Raw genomic sequence first — 25620 nt, forward strand, 5'->3', positions numbered from 1 at the left:
TAAAACCAAAATACTCCTACCTGTTCTGGCTCATTGAAACCTGTCTCTGAATGTTAGGAAACAGTAAACAATTAATAATTGTTAATGAAATCATATATAGCCTTACATTGCACGCATATCTCTGCATGACTAAGTGAAGCAAGCAAGTAAAAGCTCAGGAATTATAGCTAAAATTTTTAAAAAATCACAGCTAGTAGAGTTCAGAAGAAAAGCCAAATTATCACTGAGCTGACATCAAGATGACAAAGTTCTCATAAGCCTCCTACTACAACATAATCCTAATGTCACAAAGCAAAATGTGTTGCTCTTAAGAAGAAGAAAAGGATGCAAAATCATCTTAGTGTGTCTGTTGAAGGGTAGACAACAAGACAATCAATTTATTTTTGTTGCTTTGTTTTAATTTTAAATTCTAAAAGGGTGTATAATAAGCTGTTATATTGTTCTTCTCAGCAAAATTTAATCAAAAGATGTACAGAGCACCTACTGAAACTCTTAAAAGAAACACAAGAAGAATAAATCCTCAGGAAGTGAAGTATGGAAAGAAGCTAAAATAAAGTAAACTTAAAGAGATTTTTTGGCTGTGTTTAGGAGCATAAATTCTATTCCAAACAATTAGAACACTTAAACACTATGCATTTCATTCTGTCTGTTTCCTAATGTGATCAGTATTCTGTAAAGAAACAATAAATATTCTGTAAAGGAAAGAGGTATTTTGCACTGTGTTGTATCACCCAAAATACTCACATATCCAGGAAAGAAAATATTTGGATAATTTGAATATCGTCCAAAGCCCTGTCTTCCATGCCCAAGTTATCACTCACAGATATTTGCTTTTTATGTAACTCAAATGCCAGGAGGTTGGCCTGATAACCTCTGCTTAACCAGTGTATCTGTGGATAACAACACTCACACTCTCCTTGGTGTATGTGGAGTACACCACAGTGTACAATCACGCAACCGCGACTTGTGCTATGATTCTCTCCATGTCAGATGATTGATACTTTCAAGTAAAAGGTTATATCATAATTTTTAGTTACTGATGTGATACAATATACTTATCAGGAAAACAAAACCACCTGCAACAAGATAAATCCTTGGCAGTGTTAAAACTCTTTTGCATGTTATTTCATGCATGCAGCAAGGGGAGATTTGATCAAACAAAAACTTGTACTGCTGTGACAAAGTTCTTAAAATTTATGTTACCCTTAATAGATACCATGAGGTAATTACTAGGCTTTTTTTCCATACACAAACACTTGTTAAAATATAGTTTTGTAATTATTTATATTATCTGGAACAATTTTGTTTGCTAAGAGAAATTGGTTACATTGTTTGTTAACCTTAACACTGTGCTTCTCTCCATAACTTTTCATCCAATTTAATATTTCACGCTGAAGTGCTGTTATTTTGGGATGTGTTTCATGCTTTTTCTGGCTGCTGTATTGCACAATCTTCAACTGCCTCCAGATATTATTCAAACAGGATTCTAAAATGTTTTTATAGATATCCTTTGCCTTGGACAAATAACCTGTTAATAAAGCAACAAAAGAAGTAAATGCAGTGACAAAAGATAATTGTCAAGCATTGTGTTCAATATGTACATCAATTTAAAATCTATGTGACAGTATCTTGCACAAAAACAGATGAAAATTTAATGACTCCCCAGTATGGAAGGAGAATATGACCACTCGTCCTGTACATAAATGGCATTTTTAAGACTTTATGTAGTATCTGCTATGTAACTCCAGCTAGAATTATACAAGATTACATCCTAAAGCTGCAGATGCTAGCAGCAACACTGTTACATTTAATTAACCTATATCATTTATATTAAGTAACAACAGTATTTCTATCACCATTGTCTAAAGCTTTTTTGTCCTGTGTTTACCTCTCAGATAACTCATTATCACAACTATTCTCAACTTTGAATGATGCCTTCTATGTATAAATGGTGAACAATGCTGGTGTTATTTGAAAATGCATAAAGAATAAATACACCCAATATAACTACATGACGAATCACACAGCACAACGTCCTGGGTTGCAGTGTATTCTACTACCATCCTGATGAGCTGTTGAAACCAGGTGGGGCAGTGTTTCCTTGCCTCCTCCCTCTGGACTATTTTCTGCTAATGAGCCCATCAATGCCTGGCCTCATGACTCATCATCCCATTGGGAGATGCTCCACCCAGAAGGAGGAACCAAGCATTCCATCCTGGATATAATCTGAGATTCTGAGCACCACAGCCACCCTTACCACTGGATTCCCAGAGGACAGGAGCTACACAGCCACCACTGGACCTTCCAAGGAAGAGCAGACCCCTCTACAGGACCACCACTTCAACAGAACCACATCCAACACTTCAGGAGGACTGCAGCCACCATCTTATCAGACTGCTACTGCCACCCTGACTAACAGGGTGTCAGGTTGTGTCCTGACTCTGTCAGTTTGAACCAGTGTTTTCTGCCTTTTTTTAAAATTTCCCTATTAAATTGTTATTCTGACTTGGTGCCTCCCACTGGTTTGTTTTCAAGCTAGTACACACAACACCACAACGGTGAAGACACGAGGCCTACTTAGTATCTTGCTCAATTTTCTAATTTTTTTTCAGATCTTTTTTACTTGTACAGTTTCCTGTGTGAGCTGTCGCTCAGATTTGGAAATACAGGTGGTTTCTGTAATTCTGAAATATCATCTAGGAGTGGTTCTGCTACAATAAACAGTGGAGGAAGAACTGTTCATTTTTTCTTTCTCCCATCCTTCTACGTCATTTATAGTAAGTATAGAAAAGAATTGTGCCTAGGATTCTACTTATGTATTCATTCTGTATTCTTCTTCCTACTCTTTTATTGTTTATAGAAACATTTAAGGAAATACAAAATAATTTAATTTTCCTACAGTTCAGTTCATGGCAGATGTCTTACATTTTACATCAATTTTAAGGAAACACCATCCATCAGGGGATAGTTCAGACTGAAATTAGATGCTCCGAAGCAACTTTATCTCCTATAAAGACAGAGGGAGTCTGACTTTCCTAGGGCATTCGTAAGCACTGACTTCAGCTTCTTACGGATCTATCCTGATAGAGGTATCTGAAAATTCACAATACACAACTATGGGAATTTACAAGCTCAGCACTATCATTTCAGGCATTAAACTGGGTTACAGTGGATTGCCATATTCCAAATTTGAATAAGACCAGAATAGCTCAAAAAAAACTTCTATGTAAGTCCAATGTTGTACTTTTAAACTTCCTTCCACATGACACACTAGATAACATTTAAGATTTTGCTTAAAATGCTCTCAGATTTAAGTACTCACTTCCATGAAGCCTAATGCTATTTTGTGTGGAGAGTGTTCCACACTCACAAAAGATATATGGCAGATAGGGAAGGACTTGACATTTTTGCATTCCTCCATTTCCACACAGAGATTCCAAAGAAAATTTGTCATTCTGAGATACAAGACACATTACACATGTGGAAGTTCTTAACAATCCATGGAATAACATAAACAATGGTCTATTAGTCATGAACTAAGCATATACCCCAATGGCAAAGAGTCACAGCTACAAACATGAGGGACGGTCAGCAGAACACACACAAAGCTTTGGTTTTCTGGGTATCATTATTCAGTACTGAAAACAAACCTAGAGCTGTATCCAAGCCACATGTTAGTAGCAGATCTCGAACTGTCACTAGCAGGTGTACCAGAGCAGCATGTCTGAACAGCATGATCTCCTTCTCATCTATTTTACCTTTACAAATAGAAGACAGAGATGTGGTCTACAGAAAATTTTACAACTCATATAACATATGTATGTAATCAGTTTAAAAGATCCTGGTATCTAAGCATTTTCATTAAACACACTTAAACATAGATAACCTTCAAAGGTTAACTTTCAGATCTGGTGGTCTTTCCAAATAGCTTAAAATATAGCATAACTTTTCCCAGGTCCTCTGACCCAAAGCAAGTGGCACACAGGGAAGTGTTTTTGAAAGGTGTGTACAGATACATGGTGCTTGCTGGAGCAGGAGATAACAGTTCCCCATGGCATATCATTAAAACCACATTGCTTTACTGATTTTAGTGTGGCAATTCTCTACACCTAATTAACATCTCATGATGAGAATCTTCACCTTCAAGAAGGTAAATTTGGATGACATCTGCTTCTTCTTAGACCCATATAAATCAAACCATTTACGGGCTTCCTATTCTGTATTATGTATCCATTTTGAATATATATTCTAGGACTTGATTGAACCAGACCGAATTTCTAGTCTGAAGACAGAAGGTATTTTTGGGAATTGCACACAGGTAATAGTAGCATTCATTATCATGAACCAGATATTTTTGAAAACTCAACTGCAGAGTAAGCGTGCTTAATAATGAAATACATACTTCAAGATGCTAAAAATGGTTGAGGAAGATAATTAAAGTGTAAATTACTACAGCTGAAGGTGCATTCTAGGAGGAAAATAGTAGCTAGTTCTGTGTACTGGGATTAACATAACTTTTAATTCAAAAAGACAAGCAAAGCACTTAGGAAGGAAAAATCAACTTAAGGACACAGCATACAGAAGGACTTAGCTGGAAACTGCATGAAAGGCTAAGATCTTTCAACTACTCTGCATCGAAATACAGAAAGTGAATGTTCAGCTCTGTTAGTGAAGGTGCTGAAACCGAAGGACTATGTCCAGCTCTTTACATCAAACACCATAAAAACTCAGTGAGGAATACAGGTCATTTAGAAACAAAGTAACACAGTTTTATGATGAAAGACTGGAGCACTTGGTGATAGTTGATGCAGAAAAGACCAGCAGGTGAATAATAATCTGCTAAGAGATCACTACCAGCATAGTAAGTGATTGTTTTCTATGTTCACTCAGGGATTAAGGGGCAAATAGATCAGAATACTCTGGAGCAAAGTGGAATAAGACTGGATATTGTGAAACTATTTAAGACAAGGAAGCAAATAAAAGAAGTATGTTACCAGGGAGATTTTGGTATCTCCTACAGAGATAGAGAAATATTCATTAGGAATGAATAGGATAATTTCTTCATTGTTTCTGTGGGCCTTTCAGCAAGAAAGTTCTTGTTTCCTTCTGTTGCTTTAGTTGGGAAAAAATGCAATTTCTATAGCATGTAAACTGCATTTGAGAGGATGTAAGTCTTCTTAAATAATCTTGAGTTGAAATACAGACTCTTACATTTTTTTCCGTGATTCAGAGAAGCAGTAGTAATTCTCTGTATACTTTTCTCACTAATGTTTTTCTTTCTGTGATTCACTGATACAGATATAGATACCATGTTTGTCCCTCATGTTTGTGAAGATGGTGTTTACTTTTTTGTAAGCTCCTTCACATTAAGAGAACACTGCTGCTGACAATTTTAATATGGTAATACTATAGATCACAGGCTGTCATTCTGCAGGGCTAACTACAGTTTCTTTTTGTTTGCCTTCTTTCTCATTTGTGGTTTCATGGTCGTTAATGTTTTCTTTGAGAAAAAATACATTCAGCACAGAAAGTAATGAAGTTGAGACAGCAGGCGTTTATTGCATAATCTGTGACACAATATAGAAACTTGGCAGGCAGTAGACAGCCTACTGTGTTATCCTTACAACTAGTTCTCAACTATGAGCTGTACAACTCGAAAAAGAACACAAAATAACAAGTAACTTTCTAAATGTTCCTCAAACATAGTCTCTATTTTGTTATGAAGTTTTCCTGACTCTCTCTTTACAGTCAAAAATCTTTGTAAGGGGTCCTTAACTTTGTTGACTTTCCTTTTCACTTTTCTGCGTTTATTGGGCTTTCATATCCCACATAGGAGAGAAATGAAGTCAGAAAGAAACCAAATTATTACAGATTTCTTTTCCTTCTCATTTCTATATGGGCATAGTATTTGGCAGCATGCAGGTGTGATAAAATATAGCTACTAAAAGAAAAGAAACAACAAAACCACACAGAAAACTTTTAATTTTAAAATCTAGCATGTGAAAAAATTTAAACATTGTTTGCTATAGAAATGACATTTCTGAAGCATATGTAAAATATTTTAAAATGAAATCCAATTAGAATACTTTTATATTGCAATATGAGGTTAATAAATGTAATGTTGAACCACGAGGAAACACTTTTAAAATAAAAGAAGAAATCAATTGTTCTAAGTCTGTAAGATAAACTCTTAAAAGATTTATCATTAATTTATAAAACATCTTGAATCTTGTGTCACCAATTAAATCTGTATTGGTTTTAAAGAAGAAAAGAAGAGATGTTTTTTAAAAAGACATACCTTGTTTAAAATTATCACATATCACTTTCTCTTGCTGTTTTAAGAAAAACCTTGTATGATCAAATTTAACACTGTCAAAGCTCCAAGTAACAGAAGCAAGTACACCCAGACGTGTCAAATCTTTTAGTACAGGAATGGCTGCTTCTTCCAAGAGGCAGTATGCCTGGCACTGGCTTTCTGGATAACACAATGAACAAAACATAATAATAAAGTTTGGTTTCACATACCACTACTGGACATGAATATTCAAAAGACCTAGCAAAACATTAACAACTTTATCTTGCTCATGAAAGCTGCAACATCAATGGAGAAAAAGTTGCTTGCCAGAGAGTCTCCTGAGTGGCAGCAATCAGCTGATCCTCACAGCAGGCAACCACACTGTTCCACGCATTTCATAACAGGATCAAACTGCATGATGAGAAGTTAGGATTTTCTACTCCTGTGACTCACACTAAGATTGTTCTACTACTCAATTGTTCTACAGCCTGCTTCTACATTGTAGTCACTTTCAAAATGCTAATTTTTGTTTTGACTGCCAAAAAGCTTTAATTTTTCCCCCCAGCTGCATTAAAGGAGTCTTGCTTCAAAATTTATTAGGAAAAAAAAATTAAAAAATAAGCTTAGAGCTATGATTCCCATCTCAGATGGGAACAGATGAAAAGACTACTCTACTCTTTCACTGGTTCTGTGAAAGAAAAACCCATTAAGCACATGGTTGGAGCAAATGCATTTTCATGGAAAACCAAACTCATCTGTGCTAGGCCTACAACTTCCTAGGGCTGGGTATTCTTAATTTGAGGCTGTAAAATAGCTTGGATAAGTATTTTATGGATTCTCCTCTACCATTTATACTGCATGAGAAAAGTGTTGTCAGCTATGCTTTTTGATACAATGCCTTGTACAACAGCCAGAGTTCAAGGGGTAAGGCCCAGTCATGTATGAGATAAATCCATAGTTTATTTCTATTGTGCTAAAGACCTTTCCTTTCAAAATGACTACTGATCTCTTCCATCTCCAATTCTCATTTACTCTGTCAGACAAAAATGTGCAGAATAATAAACGGAAGGTAGTGACTGGCACTAAGAGATTTCATGCCTGCTAATTTTGATCAGACATAACTCAAAGTCTGAGTTACTCTTTTTATTTTGCATGCAATTTGCTTTAGTCTTAAGATGGAGCTCCATAGCATGCTCTCACCTCTGTGCCAAAATAAATATCCATCTACTTGCAGTACTACCAGTTACAAAGAGAAGAGACTAAGTCTAATAATTTCTGTATTTGTCTGAGCAATACTATTTAATATGAAATTATATTGCAAAACTATATAGAATCATAGAATCACTAAGATCACTGAGTTCAACTCTTAACCCAGCACCACCATGTTTACTAAACCATGTTCCCAAGTGCCACATGCACAGGTTTTTTTAAACTGCCAGGGATGGTTCCACCTCTACCCTGGGAAGCCAGTTCCAATGTTCCAATGCCTGACCACCCCCTCAACGAAGAACTTTTTCCCCATATCTAATCTAAACCTCATCTGGTGCAGCTTGACACCATTTCCTCTGGTTCCTCTCACTTGTTACCTGGGAGAAGGTAAAGCAGTTCCAAAAATAGTATACCTGATGCTAGAATATTGACAGTGATACTGTCTTCATTCTCTTGGGTCTTTTCCTCTGTTTTTACAGTCTCACAAACAGAAACATCCTCTTCTTGAACATGCATATGCTGCTCTTCAGGCTGTACCACTAAATAATTAAACCACAAATGAATATTTAGCTCTAAATATGACAAAAACAGCTTAATGAATAAGAAAACTCTTAAGCCACTTTGTAAGTGACTCTACATGCAAAAATATTTTCAAATAAGTTGCTTCTGTGACACATAAATTTTGTCTTCCTAAATTCTTTATTGTTTTCATGGGCTCATACAGTATAAAAAAACCACAAGACACAAAAACAAATTAGTCCCTGTCTGCCTTCACAGCCCAAGAAGTGAGGCATTATCAGATTAGTCTTCCTAAGGACAGAAACACAGAGCTGGGAAAAATAAGGAGCTGGTACTACCACTTTATAATATAGCTCCATAGGAAACCTCATATACCTTTATGCGGAGAAAAAACATGTATGAGAGAAAAGATGCTGCTGACCATAAACAGCTCAAACTATGAAAAATACATCAGTGACTGTGAGCAGAAAAGGTTAGACACTGTAAGCCAAGCAGAAAGAACACAGAAATTGCAAATGGAAAAAAAAAAAAGAGAGAAAAAAAATTGCATATTGAAAATAATTTTTCTCCTGTCTTCTACATATATTTTGCAACTTTTTAGTATTTCTAAGTGGCCCTCCCTTCTTCCTGATAGATACTGATACAAGAGCTACAACTTCTGGCCACAAATCTTCTTCTATCTCTTTGTTTCTGAATATTTTTTTCTGAGAGAGGTTCTTATTGAATAGTTGTCTTCTAAATATTGTTGATTTTTCTACTTAAGCATGTCAGTTTCCTCAGAAAACAAACTAATCATACAAAGACAGAAAGAAAAGAAAAATGAAATTTTTATTCTAGTTAACTTAGAAAACTTGTCTTATTTTGAAAAGCTATCCGGGGTTCAAAATTGCACCATTGAATTGCTGCTACTGCTTCCCTCGTGTGTATTTTCTAAACTAAACATAACACACAATGATATCTTTAAAAAATAAGGCAAACAACAAAGAGCCCTACAAGCAATGCTGGCCTTACTAATTTTAAGTTAAGGTTAGAATGACCCTTAATAAAAACTCTTAATTATTGCAAAAGTATGTGATGATTTATATAATTTCTACATTGATGTAACTTACAACAGACCTCCGTATTTTAATGGGTTCTCTATATATCAGGCATAACTGATCTGCAACACTGGGGTCTACCTGTGCACATATCCTAACCTGCATTGAACCTACTTAAGCTTCCCCAAGGCTATTCGTGAATGCGACACAGCTTGTTTTTCAATACATTTGGATTTCTTGTTGGGCGACGCAGCTCTGTCCAGACTTCACTAGATGGCAGCAAAAAACCTCAGGTACCTGCGCCTCTTGTAAAATATGGGTTATTTCTTTCTGACGCCATGAAACGCTTTATTCATCTCCGACAGTGTCAGAAACAGATTAATTTTACCAAGAAATAGTTAATTCCACAAGATTACATAATCTTGCAATTAATCAAATATCCCAATTCTACAGGAATTATTGCTGAAGCTTTTATGTAACTTTTTTTTTTTTTTTTTAAATGCTGGGACATTTAACTAAAACAAAAATAAAAGTTACTGTCAAAATTCTGCCATAAAAGTCCAAAAACATTTTCTTTTTTTTTTTACATATAATTTTATCCTGAAAAGTGAATTTGGAAGTATGCCACTGTCACCTGCTATTTTATGTCACACATACTTTCTTTTAAAAACAAATAAGAAAATTCTTCTGCTTTTTTCTCTCTGCTATTTTGAATTCCTTCAATGCTGAACACATAGTCTGATGTTCTCTCCTAAGTACTGCCATCAAGAAGAACAGGCCTAGCAACCAATTTTCTGTTTTCCGTAATACCTGTTCTGCTTCAATGTTCGATGTTTTGACGGGGTTTGCACCAAGGTAACTGGCTCAAATGAACAACTCTTGTTCATTGTCTAGGCTACAGAAGTGAGAGGACTGAAATTTACTATTTGATAACTATAATGAATTTGAGGATTATTACTTCTCTAAAGTGGCCAGGAGATCCAATTCAGAATATATGGATGGAAGAGATCCCCTAAAGTAAGTACCATTGTCAGAACAGGAATAAACTCAAATGTTAATTTTATGAAATACCTCTTCCAACACACCAAAAAATCCCCCTGTCCCAAAAAAAGAGCCTCTCCTTCCCCACCCCCCCATCCCAGCCCAAGTAAACCAAGCAACCAAAATCTGCTAATATATCTTAAGGAAAACAACAAAAGGTAAGATACTTAGCTACAAATTCAGCTACATTTAAGACCATAAAAATGTTGCCAATTTACTTCAATAATTTTTTTATCCATAAACCTACTAGGATGAAGTAGCATCTATTGTAACTGGTAAAAGAGTAAAGAATTAAATCTGGAAAAATGGCAGAATAGACTGGTTCACATACCTTTTTCAGGTCTATCTACACAATATTTTTCCTCTCTTTGGGTGACTGTATGTTTAGATCTCATCATAATAAAGTTGTTCAGATCAGAATCATCATTGGCCCATTCAGAAGCAAGTGCATGTGGTGCAGGCTTTCCACTACAGGATGAGTTGTCTAGTTTAGAAGACACATCTTTACAGCTGTCTGATTCAGATGGTTTGGGGATTTTCTTTTCTTGGTTTAAGAAGCAAGTTGCCTCTTCTGTCTTAATCTTTCTTATGCTTCCTCCAGTACGGTCTTCCACAGATGTATTCGTACAGTGAATTTTGGCAGATGATGCAGCACTCATGGCAGAGCACTGCCTTTGAGTCTGCAGTGTCAAGTCAGGATTGACTACTTTCTCTGACTGATGTCTTTCAGCAGAAAGCAGCTCTTGGTTTGTCACAGAATTCTTCTCTTCAAGCCATCCTAAAAAATACAATTTAATTTCTTTGCTGCGATGTAGATATTTTTTCTTTTCTCTCTCCCCACTGGAGTTAAGGACTTCAGGTGGTTTATAGAGAAGGCATTTTCTAAAATTTCTTCTTTCTGCCTTCTCAGATCACTAGAATCTCCTTTTAGAAAACTTGCACTAACTAGTCCTAAGAAAAATGTACAATATTGAGACACAGAAGGCCATGCTACTGTTTGAAGTTTTCACCATCTACACAGTACTTATTGATGCTAGATTTCTAGTAAGTGGGATGTGACACACTTCATTAGGACGAAAAAATAACTTTTTTTATTGTTATTTTTTAGAGGGGAAAAAAGAAGAATGCAAACAGCTCCCTCTAAAGATATGCTTCACTAGAACTACCACCTTTTTGCATTGTGGCTGCATAGCCATCTGAAACACAGTAGCTAATCAATTAAAGAAACGTAAAAAGCAGTTAACTGAGCAGTGAGCAGTGTCTATTTGTTTCACAATATATCATGCTACTGTCAATCCTTGGAGTTCTACAACCACAACTGGTGCCTTGCAGTCTGGCCATAGGTATACAACAAAATCTGAATAACTTTTTGCATTTTTTGTTGAAGTTTGATTATAAGTATGCAAAATTGCCCATTTGAAATTCTGAAGTTATGAGCTGTTCAAATTTGAAATAGTCTGCATTAAAAAAACCCTCTACAGCACCACAAAATAAGGAATTTTCACTGTAACGTCCTCCCCCCACTGACCTTGTGCAGGTAGGACTATGCAAATATCTGCTTTATTAAAATATTCCCAAGCAAAACAACTACTTGTTAAGAAATTCTCCTGTATGAAACTATTTCATTAAAAAATAATACGACAGGTGGATGCTACTCTTCATCTGCACAGTAATAGAAAAGATGACTTAGTGTAGTTAAACACTTTTGTTCCTATAATTTGTTCTAAGTTAGAGAAAGCATACCTTAATTGCAGTAGTGCCATTCTTTCATTCTGCTGTAAAACATTTTATTCTTAAGAAATATTTAATTTCCTTTGCTCTTGGAGATTCGTAACTCCCTGCGTGATTCTCTGTTAAAGTACCTATCTTTGCCTTTTTATCACTTTTTTAAAAAAAGGAGTTACTTACTTTCTAATTGATACAATGTAAATTGTGTGAATGTTTCTACTTCTGTAGGAAGAAGACTGTTTGCTTTACTGCCATCCATATCCAATTGTTCCAAAATTTCTACCGCTGCTGGATTTAAACCCATATGAAGCCACCAGCCCTCCTGTAGTGAGCTAAGCATTGGTGTTTCGACCTCAGGTGGCAGGTTTTTCTGCAGCTCTGTCAGTGAATGACGCTGATGCACAAGGTTAACAGCTGGATGCTCTACAAAAGAACCAGAAATTAACATATAATATCAATCATCTAGAAAGATGAAAACAGAATGTCCTTTAGGAAATGAAAGTTCCCTAGTACTGGCGGCCTACTACATATATCTATTATTCATACTTCCATCTGTAACTCTGTGTCCATCAATAGATTTAACTTCAAAACAGTTAACATTACTAGAGTAAGTGTGCCTTTTCTGAGTTCTATGAGTAGGGGTTTAAATTTTTTTTCAGATCTAATAATGTGTAGCTGCATTACTAAAGTTACAAATTATCTTGTTAATTATCTGTGGGTTATTGTCGTGGTTACAAAGACTTATCATAATCCTTACCTGAAAAAAAATTAACTGAAATAGTAATGAGCATACCATATATTATTTTCAACTATAACTCAAAGTAAAAATGAATTGGACAACAAAACAAGTCAATATACATAACTTAATCCTAAGACTTGTAAAACGAAGTCAAATAAAATGAAACTAAAGAATAGTGGTAGTGTATATTCTGGCACTTTCATAAACAGCCTGCAGCTTGTTTTGGTTTTGTGTATTCTGTTTCTCCTCTATTCTTGTGAAGTTACAATATTATTTTCAGTTCTATTGTATTGATTGATACATATTTTGAAACATTGTTTAAGGGAAAATAGCACACAGAAAGGAGTTCAACTGATTAGCAAATGTCAATCATTAGTTATTGTATATAACAGTAGTGAACACTGTCATAAAAAAATAAAACTCTTACTTAATTCAAATTACCTCCATAGAAGGATACATGGAATAACAATTTCTATGTTGCCCTACTGTAACTTTTTGTATGTTCTACAACAATCACATAATCCAAACTTCAGAGGGTTACAGTAATTGGATAAACTTCAATGGCTCAAAATATGTGCTCTGTAATATAACATAATCTTTTCTGCTATATTTCTCTATGTACATGGAACTTGTAAACATCAATTAGAAATTGATCATCAATTAGAAATCCTTACCAACAAGCAAAAGAGAGCTCATATTATCCCGGTACTTCTCCGATTGCCATACCAAAGATTCTAAGAATTCCCTAGAGGGCTCTGCAATCAAAATACTATGAAGAACATAAAAAAAGACTTGCAGGTATGAAGCTTAGCAGCATTATTTGTTGAATTTTGATTTATATAGAACTATCTTTTAAAGATCCACTTTGTCTTTAAATTTTCAGTTCGTTCTTTACTCACTTGTTCATTAAAATTTTTTTCCTATCCACACAGAGGACAACAGGAAAGAGTGAGAAGAGGAGCCATCAAGGCTGGGTCATGAAATAAAACAGCACTGAATGAGAATTCTGTCTAGACTGTGGCTCCCACCCCAAAGGGATATTGAAATTCCTCCTGCATATGATAGAAAGATACCAAGGCAAAAAATGCTAGTCTCAAATAAGATGAGAAGGAAAAGATGAAGCAATCCTAATCCTCTCTTGGCATGAAAAGGCCTGAAATCTGTGGTTGGAGGATATCCCCTAAATAGACAATACTTTCTTACTATATCTCTTCTGGATATTTTGCAGGTGATCCTTGTGCAATATATTTATGCCTGCCATAGGTATAAATATGCACATATGCCCATACATACACTTGCTAAATACTTTAAGTATTTACTGTTGCCTACTGCAGAAAGGAGACTGGATTTTCAGGCTATTAAATCCCCCCAGAGGAAGAGGTCTACAGAAGCAACTTCCTTTCCTTTTTCAGGCTTCCCTGGAAAACCACAGATATGGACCATGCATTCTGTCACTCTTTCACAAAAACACAACATATATGCAGCTCAAAGAATGAAAGTACCAATTCATAAATACACTAAAGTTATTTTTTCCATAATTTTGAGGATTTATGATTTAGAGGATTCATGACAGAATTTGTCACTACCAAGGTTTCATTACCTGTTACCAGAGAGAGAAATAGGTTCTTCTTGAAGTCCTCTCCACAGAAAATTAGCCCATGATCTTTGTTGTCTGCATGGAGGAGTTAAAGGCATGTCCATTTCATCTTTCAAATATGGAATATATTCAGCTGAAAATAGCATAAAACCCCAGCCAAAACAAAAATAAAAAATCAAAACCACAAAGCTACTTGTGAATGAAATACACATGCTTACGAATTTTACACTAGTGAAGTTTTGGATTAAAATATAAAAGATTTTCATGGGACAATTCACTAAGCTATATACCCCAAATACTTCACATCTAATTTCCAGACAGTTTGGGGATAATAATGTGTAGATCACATTCCTTTAATGTAGTTCTGGGTACATACGCTTCACATATAAGATTATTTTTATAATTAAATCATCGGGTACCATGGCTGAGGTTTTGATATTCATGCCTGTTGGACTTCTTAGATAGTTCCTCCATAAATGAAGTTAATTAGGTGGGAGAGAGATTACAGACAATACTGTGGTGGCTGTAAGATTCTGTAAGAATGGCTGTAAGAACGGCCTCAAGGACTTCAGAAACAGTCAGGATTTTAAAGAAAAGATTACTCTTTCAAGCAGAATTAGTACTCATTGAAATTTCTAGGGATGGGCACTGAAATGAATTACAACACCAGTTTGGCTTTTTTTTAAAGCAGTATACAAACCTGGCATGTTAAAAGTCCTCTGCAAGTAACTTTAAACATTCTATTTTTTTTTTTTTTTTGGCCAATCATATTAAATGTAGACATATTAAAGATTATTGGGTTTTATTCAAGTGTTATTAGGAATTTGCAACTTCACTGATTTTGGTGGTTTACATGGTATTCTTCTCTCTGGCATTCTACTAACCAGAAAGCAGAAATCACAAAAACCACAGTTGTTTCATGTTCTGTGAAAATTAAGGCAGAAAAATTGTGAATAAATCAGTGCCTCCATAAGGAAAAACACTTGTAATGAATTCCCTATTCATTCCACCAGGCAGTAAGTAGATGCAATCGTCATACCCACGTTGCTTGGCCAATTGGCACAAAGCACGCTATGAATCAGTCACCTGTCCAGCTGCTCATGGCTTCTCCTTGAAGGACCTAACAAGCCAATTGTTAGGCAGGAAGGGTGAGGGACAATGTTAGAAAGACAGAGGACACAAACATATCAAAAAGCAGAAAAAAAAGGTAAGAAATAAAACTGGGTACAAAAGAAAGCAACATACTTTCCCTCTTACTTAGAACAAAAAAAAGCTCAGTGAGCTTATGCTGTGAATTTCAGCTCACAAAGCAGTTTTTGTAAGGAACAACAATTTTAGGACTTTACTTTGAACAGGACAGGAGCTGATCTCAGGACAGTAAAAATACCAGCCATATCTAAAAAGAACTATTCTTTCTCTTTGAGCGATACTATTCATATTCATTCTTGTCTAGTTATTTTTGCCTTTGGGACTGGAATTTTTTGATCAGCCACATTAGTTAAACTCTGCCTATACTCAGAGTAACATTCCCCTTCTCAGAACATTGCTGACTCAGAGAACTATCTTGTTGCTTGATGCCTTTTTTAAACAAACCCAATGATGAGAGAAAGACAGCTTAGTCTTACGACTGCTTTTTCTCTGGGTTCAAGCAAACATATTTCACTTCTCGTAACTCATAAAGAGTAAAATTAATAAGAAGGAGAAGACAGTCGGGTCTTGACACCCAATACAGAAACTTCTGCTATCAAACTGCATCTTAGCAGTGCTTGCACAGGTTTGTAGGTCTCGATCTTACAGATCTGAGTCTATACTAAAAAAAAAAAAGAAAAGAGAGACAGAGAGATAGAAGCTGACTGTGCCCCAAAAGTATAATTCTGTCTGATTCAACAGCAGAGCTAAGGCAACAACTGGTAATAAAACTTAATGCAGCCACTTTCTTTAAAAGACAATTCAAGACGGCTTGACTACTCATCTACTGCAGAGGAATGGGCAATATCCTAGAGAAGATCACAGTTAATTTATTGTTATGGCATATAGGAAAAGAGTCCCAAACTACTCAGACCTACTGCACTGAAGCCCCTCCTGCTTGTAAGATTTAGAAGAGCAGAGATCTGAGGAGACACAGATTACAGTTTCTCATGCCAGACAATAATCTCCAGCTGTAAAATAAACGTAACTTTATCTCGGTGGAACTTGGTATGTTTGCACTGAGCTTTTATATCAGACACTTTGAACTGATATGATTGTTTCAACCAAAATTCCACTACAATAATCAACGGATCTTTTCATAGATAGCATATACATTAGGATGAGGTACATGTATAATCATGTATTGACACTCTACTCAGATCACATTAATTTGTAAATATTACTCTTTGTGCAGCTCCTTCTGCATTAAATGAAAGGTGAAAAATGTCACCAACACAGCTGTTTTTCTGCCTCTTTTAGCCAGCCAGAATTTAGCTGTGAATATAGTAAGGCTGGCGAAGACTATACATTATGCCCAAAAAAACCTTAACTAAAGTTGGATGACTAGGTTGAGCAGTCAGACACCAAAGCTGCTCAGCATTGGTAGATGGTGTAGACACCATGACTTGGGTTTTCAAGCTATTAAAGGTGAATACACTTTTAATATTAAAGGTGGATACAAAGGATTTCCTGATCCCAGCATAAGAGAAGTAAGGATTCAATGCACGTTAGCAACTATTCAACACTTTGAGTTTATTTCTGTAGAAAACAGCTCTGGCGACTACACAACTTAACTTACCAAACACATGTAATTACTGAACCATTTGCAAAACAGAATGTCTGCACAGGAGTTTTGAATCTCTAGAAGTTACAAACACAACACTTCTACCCGAATTGTTCTCCACCACCCTCTTTTGAAAGTGTTTACCTAATAGTTTAACTAACTTTAAACTGTGCTCTTTGACTCCACAATTTTAAATCAGTCTGCCTTAACTTCCATCTGCCCTCTCTCGGTAGATGAGTTGCTAGATTAAAAAGATCTAAAAACCTAATCAAGTGCAAAAGTTATAGACATCACATGCAGCCAAAAGCAACATGAAGGAATTGTAAAGTTGCTTGTGCTTAGACTACAAAGGTCTAGAAAGGAGTATGGCACTTCTACCTCCTTATGATGTGGGTACGAAATAGTAGATTACATGAAGCAAATCTTCTTATATATGTGGTACATGTTCTCCCATGAACGGAATATTGGAAAAACCACTTGAAGAATTCATTTTAAATATCTCCCCTTGATTTACACAGATCTTCCTACCTGACTCACAGAATTCCAACATACTTGTGCTAATACTGGAGCAAACCTCTTGTGGAACGGCACAGTACTTGGAAATTTCTATTTTGTATGTAATTTCTGATTTGAGATCTGAAAACAGATTTTAAAAGGTGCCGTAAATGAACCATTTATTAATTTTTCCCGTCAGAGCTTTCAATCTTTTTACTGAACCTCAATGACATATTATTATGAAAAATTAGTCATGCTTAGTAACCCCAAATGCTTTCGCTGATTAGAGCAGTGCTCAGTCTTGTCCCTTAAGTGAGAGAAAAAATCCCCCACAGTATTGCGCAGTCACTATCTGAATTACTCCAAGCTCTTATGACTACAGCAATTTCCAGAACAATTAAGTAGCCTAAATACAGTTTACTAGGAGTATGTGTATGTAGATTCTCTTGCTACTAAAAAAGGACTAAAACAGAACAAAAAAACCCCAACAGGTTGACACTTATGTACAGAATCTTCAAATCTCTTCAATCTCAGCTGAAACATGGCACATACTAAATATATCAGAGGAATGTACATGAAATTGTCCTAGTCAAATATCCACTTCTAAAAGTTTTGTTTCTATCTTCAGTTAAGATACTGGATTACTTCAAACTGCTGCCCTAGCAGACACAGAATTCAGTACACACCCTCCATCTTCAGAAGCATTAACTTCCTTCTTTGAGCTACTTCTTGTCCACGAAAAAAGTGGAAAATTATTCATTTTGACTTAAACCCCCAACCCTCAGGCAATGTCTTTTTTTTAATTAAGCAAAATACTGTCATACAAATCAATCCATTAGCCAATAACTGTCATTAAAGTTATATTTATCAGTAGTATAAGAGCATTCAGTAATTTTTCTAAAACTCCTTTAAAGAAACCGCAGCATCGAGAATAATCCTGTTATCTATGGAAATATTTAACCCTTTTTCCCCCCAGAAATCTGTTTTTGTGCTTGCAATTACAATGCAACAAAAGCATTTCTTATGGTTATGACAGTTTTGCATATAATCTTCTTAGGGAGTCTCTGAAAGTAAACTTAAAAACAGATTAGAGAACACAAGACCAAATGATTATAATTATGGTTGATCATATATCACAAATCATGGCTCATATTACAATTGTGTTCAAGATTACAACAGAACCTTGGACTAAATCAAATGGCAGGTAGTTTACTACCCCTTAAGGAGACACATCCAATACCAGAAATTTGGGTATAGCACAGTTCCTAGTTCATCCACAGAAATTCTCATCTGATGAGATGTAATTTGTAGGTGAGCTCAATATAAAAGAGCTTGATTATGTTAAATGTGTTCAAATGAAAGGAAAATTAGGTCAAGTACTTAAGAAAGCCAACCCTCACCTTCTCTGATCATTTGTTTGCAAAGGTCTTCATCATCTACAGTGACTGGAGCTAAATTTAACACCTCCTTTAGTTCCAAGTATGATGGACTCTTAACACAATCAGATCTGCCATTGTTGGGTTTGCTGAATTCTAACTCAACAGGCAACAGGAAATACTGAAAAAATATTAATCACAACAGAATGGTCAGTAAATTTCCTTTGAAATTACTGTACAGTCAAAGCATCTTCAGAATCGTGAAATAAATTAATTCTAAACCAATTTAAGAGCTCTTACCACTTGACAATTACACAGCACACACAAAGCTTTGCTCAATACAGGGTAAAATACAGTGTTACACAATTTCAGATTGAGTCACTGGAGTGTAAAAAAGGTATCTTTACTTACAGTTCCAAATCAAGTAAAATCCTCATTTATTTTAAATTGAAAGTTTGTTTTTTAGAATTTTGAAAAATGGAGCAAAAAGTAGATTTGACTTCTTTAAAAAAAAAAGACAAGCTGGCCCCTCAAATTGCAGAACATGTCTTGGAGCTTCCCCTTTCCCATGCTCATGTCATGGCTTCCTGTTCTGATTAATTTTTATTCTTAGTGCAACAAGTTATCTACATAAAACTGCAAACACATCAGGTACCAGGAGAAACAGCTAGTCAGAGTGGAGATTGCTAAAAACAGCATCCAAGAATTAAAAAAAACCCAAATAATACCAGTGTTTTCTAATCTTGAAAATATGAAAGCTCAAAATATTTGGCAAATATGAAAAGAATTCAGTAAAATGGCTTGCAGGTGAGCAAACATATATGCACAACATAGAACAACCACTAATATATAGTATGAAACAACAGGATAATACCTCTTCGTCTTTTATTGATATAGTACAGAAATCCTCTTTAATCCCCTGCAATTCCTTTTGACTCTCTTCCATCTTCATTTCATTTTGGAAAGTCAAACATTCTCTTTAAAAAATCATAAAAGAAAGTAAGTGACTTCTTTGTATTACTTAATGTCTAAGACTGAAACTCTCAGCAATAGTTTTCATAGCCATATACATGGCAAAAGTTTTTCTAAATTCATGCCTTTCCTAAGAAGGCAATTCCAAGTGATGCCGTATTGATTTGTGTAATTAACCAAAAAAAATTTCCAAGAAATAATGCATTATATGCAGAGTAGAACTGCCTAATATTGGGGCCAGCCTTAAACAGTTACAGAAAAAAACCCTCATATTATAATTCTTCAAGTTCCCAACACATAAGTCCCCTCATGTAAAAGTGCTTTCTGCAAAAGCTGCAGATCTAATTTCTTCCAATGTCAAATTTTTTACTATACATAAAGTCTCTGTAATCTATTTACCTTACTTCTCTTTGTCACCTTTAGTGTCTATCTTCAGGCAAGATTCAGCAGGAAAGAAGGCAGAGTGTGCTTATTATTAGTTAAAGAGAAAACTAGAAGTATGTTCCCTGGTTTACCTGAAAAACTTTAAAACACTTGGAAGTAGAACACAGGAATGAGGCTACTACTTGCATTGTAAAGCAAGGACACAAAGAGCACAGGGATGAAGATTCGTCAGGTAGAAAGAAGACTCTTCCTCAGGCTTGTCCTTTGTGACAATTACCGGCACTAAGTCTACAGTGACTTTTTAGGGGAGTAACTTCCTCATCAGTCCCTGACACTACTATTTTCCTGGAGGAATATTTTAGACTGAAGAGTACAAATTGTTCTGTGTCCAGCCTTGGGATGCTCATGAATTTAAACTGAAGTAGAAATCTGCCTAATTGAGTCCCTTTCTCTAAATGCATCTTCCTGTGTGCTGCACTAGGAGATCTGGACTCCCACCTTGGACAGGTCCATGGTTTTGCTAGTCAACCACAGATCAGGAGGTCAGAGCTATTTCTGTAAAGCTTCACACTAGCATTTTTTTTCTCCCATTACTGGTATTTCTGAAAGTCATTGTAGAATTTGGATCACGTTATCTTCACTGGATATTTAGAGCACTCACACAGTCTTATGTCCAAAATTCACTGCAAGACTGGGGCACATGTCTGAAAAAAATGGCAAACAACCCCACTCCTCCCTGTTCTTCTACTGTATGGGTACAGTTGGTTCAGTTAAAATTTGCTTTACCTTGCCCGTGAATCATGCAACCCTTTCAAGTGCAAAGGAAGCAATACAAGTAGTCCAGACATGAAGTAAACCAACATACAATTTAGTAAACCAACAGCCAGATTTTATACCATGAGTATATTAACAAAATACTGGCCCATTTTTGATACAACTTATACCTGTTTTAATGTACTGGTTTGTTCAAATTCATGACATAATTCAATTAAATTCAATCAAACTAGCAATACAAAACTGAGCAAAACCATAAGAATAATTAATATTTAAACTTCGAGAAATACAATTCAACAGGGTAAGAGCATGGATTTACTGACAGCACATCTGAAGGAGAGAAAAACGAAACATGGAAGCATGTGTAAAATCCTAGCCCTGTTAAATTTAGTGATAATTTCATGACAGGGAATCAGTCAGCTTGAGGGAGGACAAGGTCCCTTAAAGATGTACCTTTTGTCAGTATTCCAAAACTAATATCCTGACTACATTTCACACTTACAGAATGTAAAAATGACAATTTCATTAAGACAGTTTTCTTAACGCATATAAATTTCACCCTCCTCATTTTTTCCTGAGAAGAAAACTAAAGTCTTTACCTGTTGCAAATATAAACTAAAGGTAAAATACAACAAATGTTAAAATGTTAATGGCATTATACACAGACTATTTTTTATGTTTAATATTATACAGAAAATAGTAGGTACCTGAACATATTCTCTGCTGTTAAAATCTGTCCTTCAGAATCTAAAAGGGGATCTTTCACTAAAAAAAACTGTAGTCTGCTCCGAAGTATAGATAAAGTTGGAAGCTTTTTATGAAAATTTTCAAGATTATCGATAAAAACAAAATCCTCTTCCAAACATAAATCTGAGAAAATATAAGCAAAAATATGTTATAAAATGAGATAAAAATACTAAGAATTATCAGAATAAAGAGTATTGTTGAGCAACTGTTGGAATACTAAAACTGTCAGCAAAACATTAACTGCTCTTTTACTTAAAGTTTAAATATCCTGAAATATTTAAAGTGCAACAAAGTCTAGACTTCCATGGTTCACACGATCACCTCTAGCTTTCTTTTGCTTTTTCTTTTGTCTGACATAATGCCTGTTAAATACAAAAGGTATTTTCTTTTCATATCCTTGTTTCTGCTTTCAAGCATGATAACGAAACTTAGCTCAGTGCAATTTTAAATATAGAAACGAGGCAGTCTCTCCATGCATGTCTAAACCTAAATGCAGTTCCCTAATTCTGAAGAAAAAAAAAATTACAAAAAAAGTCACAAATTACTATGATTTCAAGAAAGATGACATTATTGTATCAGCTCTGGGGAGGGGGGATGAACAGATCAAGAGCAGCCCTGTGAGAAGGCCTTGGGGGTGCTGGTGGGTGAGAGGCTGGACATGACCCAGCCATGAGCACCCACAGCTCAGAAAGCCAAACGTGTCCTGGGCTGCATCCAAAGCAGTGTGGGCAGCAGGGCGAGGGACAGTTTTCTGCCCCTCTGCTCTGCTCTGGTGAGACCCCACCTAGAACACTGCATCCAGCTGTGGGGTCCTCAGTAGAAAAACGACATGGACCTCTTGGAGCAGGCCCAGAGGAAGGTTCACAAAAACGATCACAGGAAAAGAACACCTCTCCTGTTAGAAAAGGCTGAGAGAACTGGCATATGTTCAGCCTGAAGAAGAGATGACACCTTAATGTGGCTTCTCAGTACTTAAAGGAGGCCTATAAGAAAGGTGGGGATAGACATTTTAGGGTAATGTTTAAGGTTTTAACCTTAAAGAGGGATGACTTAAATTAGAAATAAGGAAACAGTTTCTTACAACAAGGGAGGTGTCAACACCCTATCCCTGGAGGTGTTCAACATGAGGTTGGATGTGGATCTGACCAACCTGAGCTGATTACAGGGGAGTTGGACTCCCTTAAAAGGTTCTTTCCAACCCAAGCCATCACATGATTCTATTTCTTTTGAGTTTAAAGTACTGCTCTCCTGAGACAGAAGTGATGCAGCAACCACTTTTGATACATTCCCTTACATTTGCAGTATGAAATACATACGTATCTACACATACATTTTACACATATATGATACATATGGAAGTTCAAAGGGAGTTTTTTGTTCTTCTTCCTTATTTTTTACCAATATGGAAGTCTCCTTATTCCCACATCCCCTTTTCAATCCTTGGTTGACTCCCTATCTGTAATAACTCTCTGTTCTCTCATATTGCCCAGAAATGATGGATACTGATTATGTTCCCACCAAGCTGTTTTATGATGCTAATTCAAAGAGATCCTCACAAAAAAATCTATCTTAAACTTCTTTTGGCTCTCTCTTGAACTAGTAACACAAGCCTTGCTTCTCCAGGGAATAAATCTGTCTTTAGTGGTTATACCTTACACAACTGCAAAGGTTTTCATCACCCAAATGATTTCATCAATGTCTCTGGAGAATGCACAAAAAATTAGCGATGTTAACAAGATTACTCTACCAAAAGTTACAAAACAGTGGATTGAATATTTTACCTTGCCATGGTTCTTTAAATTCAGTGGCATAGTAAATCTTCAAATATTTGTCTTGGGTAGAATCTTCCTTAGAAACATTCTTTATAAGTAAAAAAGGTTCTTCCATGTCAGTCTCAGAGCATGGATTTGAACTTGGAATTACTTCTACTAAATCATTACTAGTCTGAAACTCTACAGAGGAGATAGGTTTCCTAGAAAACAGAAAAAAATGTCTGACACTTAAGCTGTAGCAAAATCAATGTTGTAACTTCCCTGACTCCTCAGTGAATCTACAACACTCATCAAGGTGCTCTAACAACTTTGATAATCACTGTATTCACTTAAGAAGATTGGAAATTACAGAGTTCTCTCTATTCACTGGATCCATGTTCAGATTACATGTTCAATTCTTCCCCAAGAAAAAGCCCTTTAAGTTTACACCCAGCATCAAATTGAACAAAAGGAAAAAAAGCATGAAACCTATTAATGTCATAACATTTCTGACGAAAATTCACTGCTGGGTTAAACGTACACTTCTGTTTCAAAAACCATGAAGAAATTGCAAGTAACAGCAATAGGAAAAAGACAGGGTAAGTGAAGAAACAAAACCACTTCAATTTCCTGTCACTTTTAATACTAACCTCAGTACTACTAGTATTTATTAAGAAAACCTCCCTACCATTTGCCAAATAAGCAGCAAAATCATTTTACTATAGAAAGGAAAAAAAAAAAAGACAACCATCATATTCCTGAGCTAAGTATGCATCCGGACAAAACAGTTACAATTGTTGATTAAAATATGTGCTAATGCTGTGCCACCCATATAAATTGACTGCAACAGTACAGTGACTCTGACTGATGAGTCATCAGACATGACATGAGAAATGTCAGCATTTCTGAAGAACCCAAAGCAGTTCATCTATAGTTATTGTACTTAATATTCTCATTTCAGACAAGTAATTTCTCAATTGTGCATCCTATTGCTTTATTCATATTTTTACTAACACTTTGCATTACACCATCTTGCTATTTGCTAGTCATCTAAAGGTAATTCTCATAAACTCAGTGTATAAGTGCACCTCTGAAATTCAGTACAGGACTTCATGCGTAAACAGCAACAGAGGGGAATTAAAAAAATCAACAGTTTTACACCATTTTGATTATAGTTCAGAAGTTAATTTTGAAGCTACAAGTAGTATAGTTCACAAGTAATAACCATGTGGTACTGATAATAACTAATATCCAAAGTTTCACATGGCATAAACCTTTGAAAATCCATGAACCTTAAAACACTGCCCAGTTACATGTGGGCCAACTTCACTGAAATCACCGGGTTTCACTACAGTTTTATAGACAGAAAAAACCTAACTGAGTTGCGTATTTTGAGAGTACAGAGGCCACCTCTTCCAAAGTCAAAGCCCTAGTAGGGCTGTTCTAGAAAATGGCAAATATTTTAATGCAGACTTCTAAGTATGGAAAAATATATTCAAGTCATATAGCTATGCTTGTACAGTTACAGGAGATCATTGTCTTAGAGAGGAGGGAGGAAAATGCTTATTTTCATGTTCATGCAGTTTTCAGAGACTTTCTCCAATGCCATAAATAAATTACACAACCACTAAAAAACAATATAAAGAAGCAGTGAACTCCATAAAAACACAATACTACTTTTAGTGAAAAAAGCATCTTTAAGCTATCTGATAGAGTGTAGAGTTCCAACACACTTCTTACTGTCAGGAAACATCTTCATATTCTGTTTTCATCATTAGCTTATAATTCACAAAGTACCTGAATGATATCAAAGAAATCATAAATGTGTTTAACTTAAAGTTACTGACTTTTCCAGGAAATCCTCCACAGGCAAACTTTTCTTCCACTGATCCAATACTGAAATAGCAATCATGTTCCGTGTTGAACCAACTAAGATGAAAAGGAGAGAAAAGAAATCACACAGAAAATATTAAAATGAATTTTTATATATTGTTTAAATCATTGCAGAGGTTAATCAAGCTTTACACATGATGTACAGAAGAAACACCGCCTTCCATTAGCAAAGGTAATACAAATGCACAAGAAAGATGCAAACACTTTTATACATATGTTTACCTTTGTCATTTGAAAACCTCATTTTTTCCCGTATCTCATCATCTCAGCATCATCTTCCAAACCTCTCCCAACTAATCAGATTTAGTATG

At 35.6% G+C, this 25620-nt stretch overlaps 1 protein-coding gene across 1 annotated transcript in view; it reads right to left on the minus strand.

The window, feature by feature from the left end:
- Positions 1-25620, minus strand: part of SHOC1 (shortage in chiasmata 1) — a 45097-nt gene that overhangs the window by 17445 nt on the left and 2032 nt on the right. The window contains exons 3-16 of the mRNA XM_039567728.1: positions 25264-25345; positions 23447-23637; positions 21626-21788; positions 19663-19765; positions 18813-18969; positions 17446-17553; positions 14169-14298; positions 13243-13337; positions 12010-12252; positions 10433-10879; positions 7918-8043; positions 6299-6475; positions 3651-3758; positions 1341-1528 (exon numbers count right to left, since the gene is read on the minus strand). Coding sequence (XP_039423662.1) covers positions 1341-1528; positions 3651-3758; positions 6299-6475; positions 7918-8043; positions 10433-10879; positions 12010-12252; positions 13243-13337; positions 14169-14298; positions 17446-17553; positions 18813-18969; positions 19663-19765; positions 21626-21788; positions 23447-23637; positions 25264-25345 — 2318 coding nt within the window. The remainder of the gene's footprint in view (positions 1-1340; positions 1529-3650; positions 3759-6298; positions 6476-7917; positions 8044-10432; positions 10880-12009; positions 12253-13242; positions 13338-14168; positions 14299-17445; positions 17554-18812; positions 18970-19662; positions 19766-21625; positions 21789-23446; positions 23638-25263; positions 25346-25620) is intronic.

This window comes from Corvus cornix, chromosome Z (genome assembly GCF_000738735.6).
Source record: "Corvus cornix cornix isolate S_Up_H32 chromosome Z, ASM73873v5, whole genome shotgun sequence".
Taxonomy (NCBI): domain Eukaryota; kingdom Metazoa; phylum Chordata; class Aves; order Passeriformes; family Corvidae; genus Corvus; species Corvus cornix.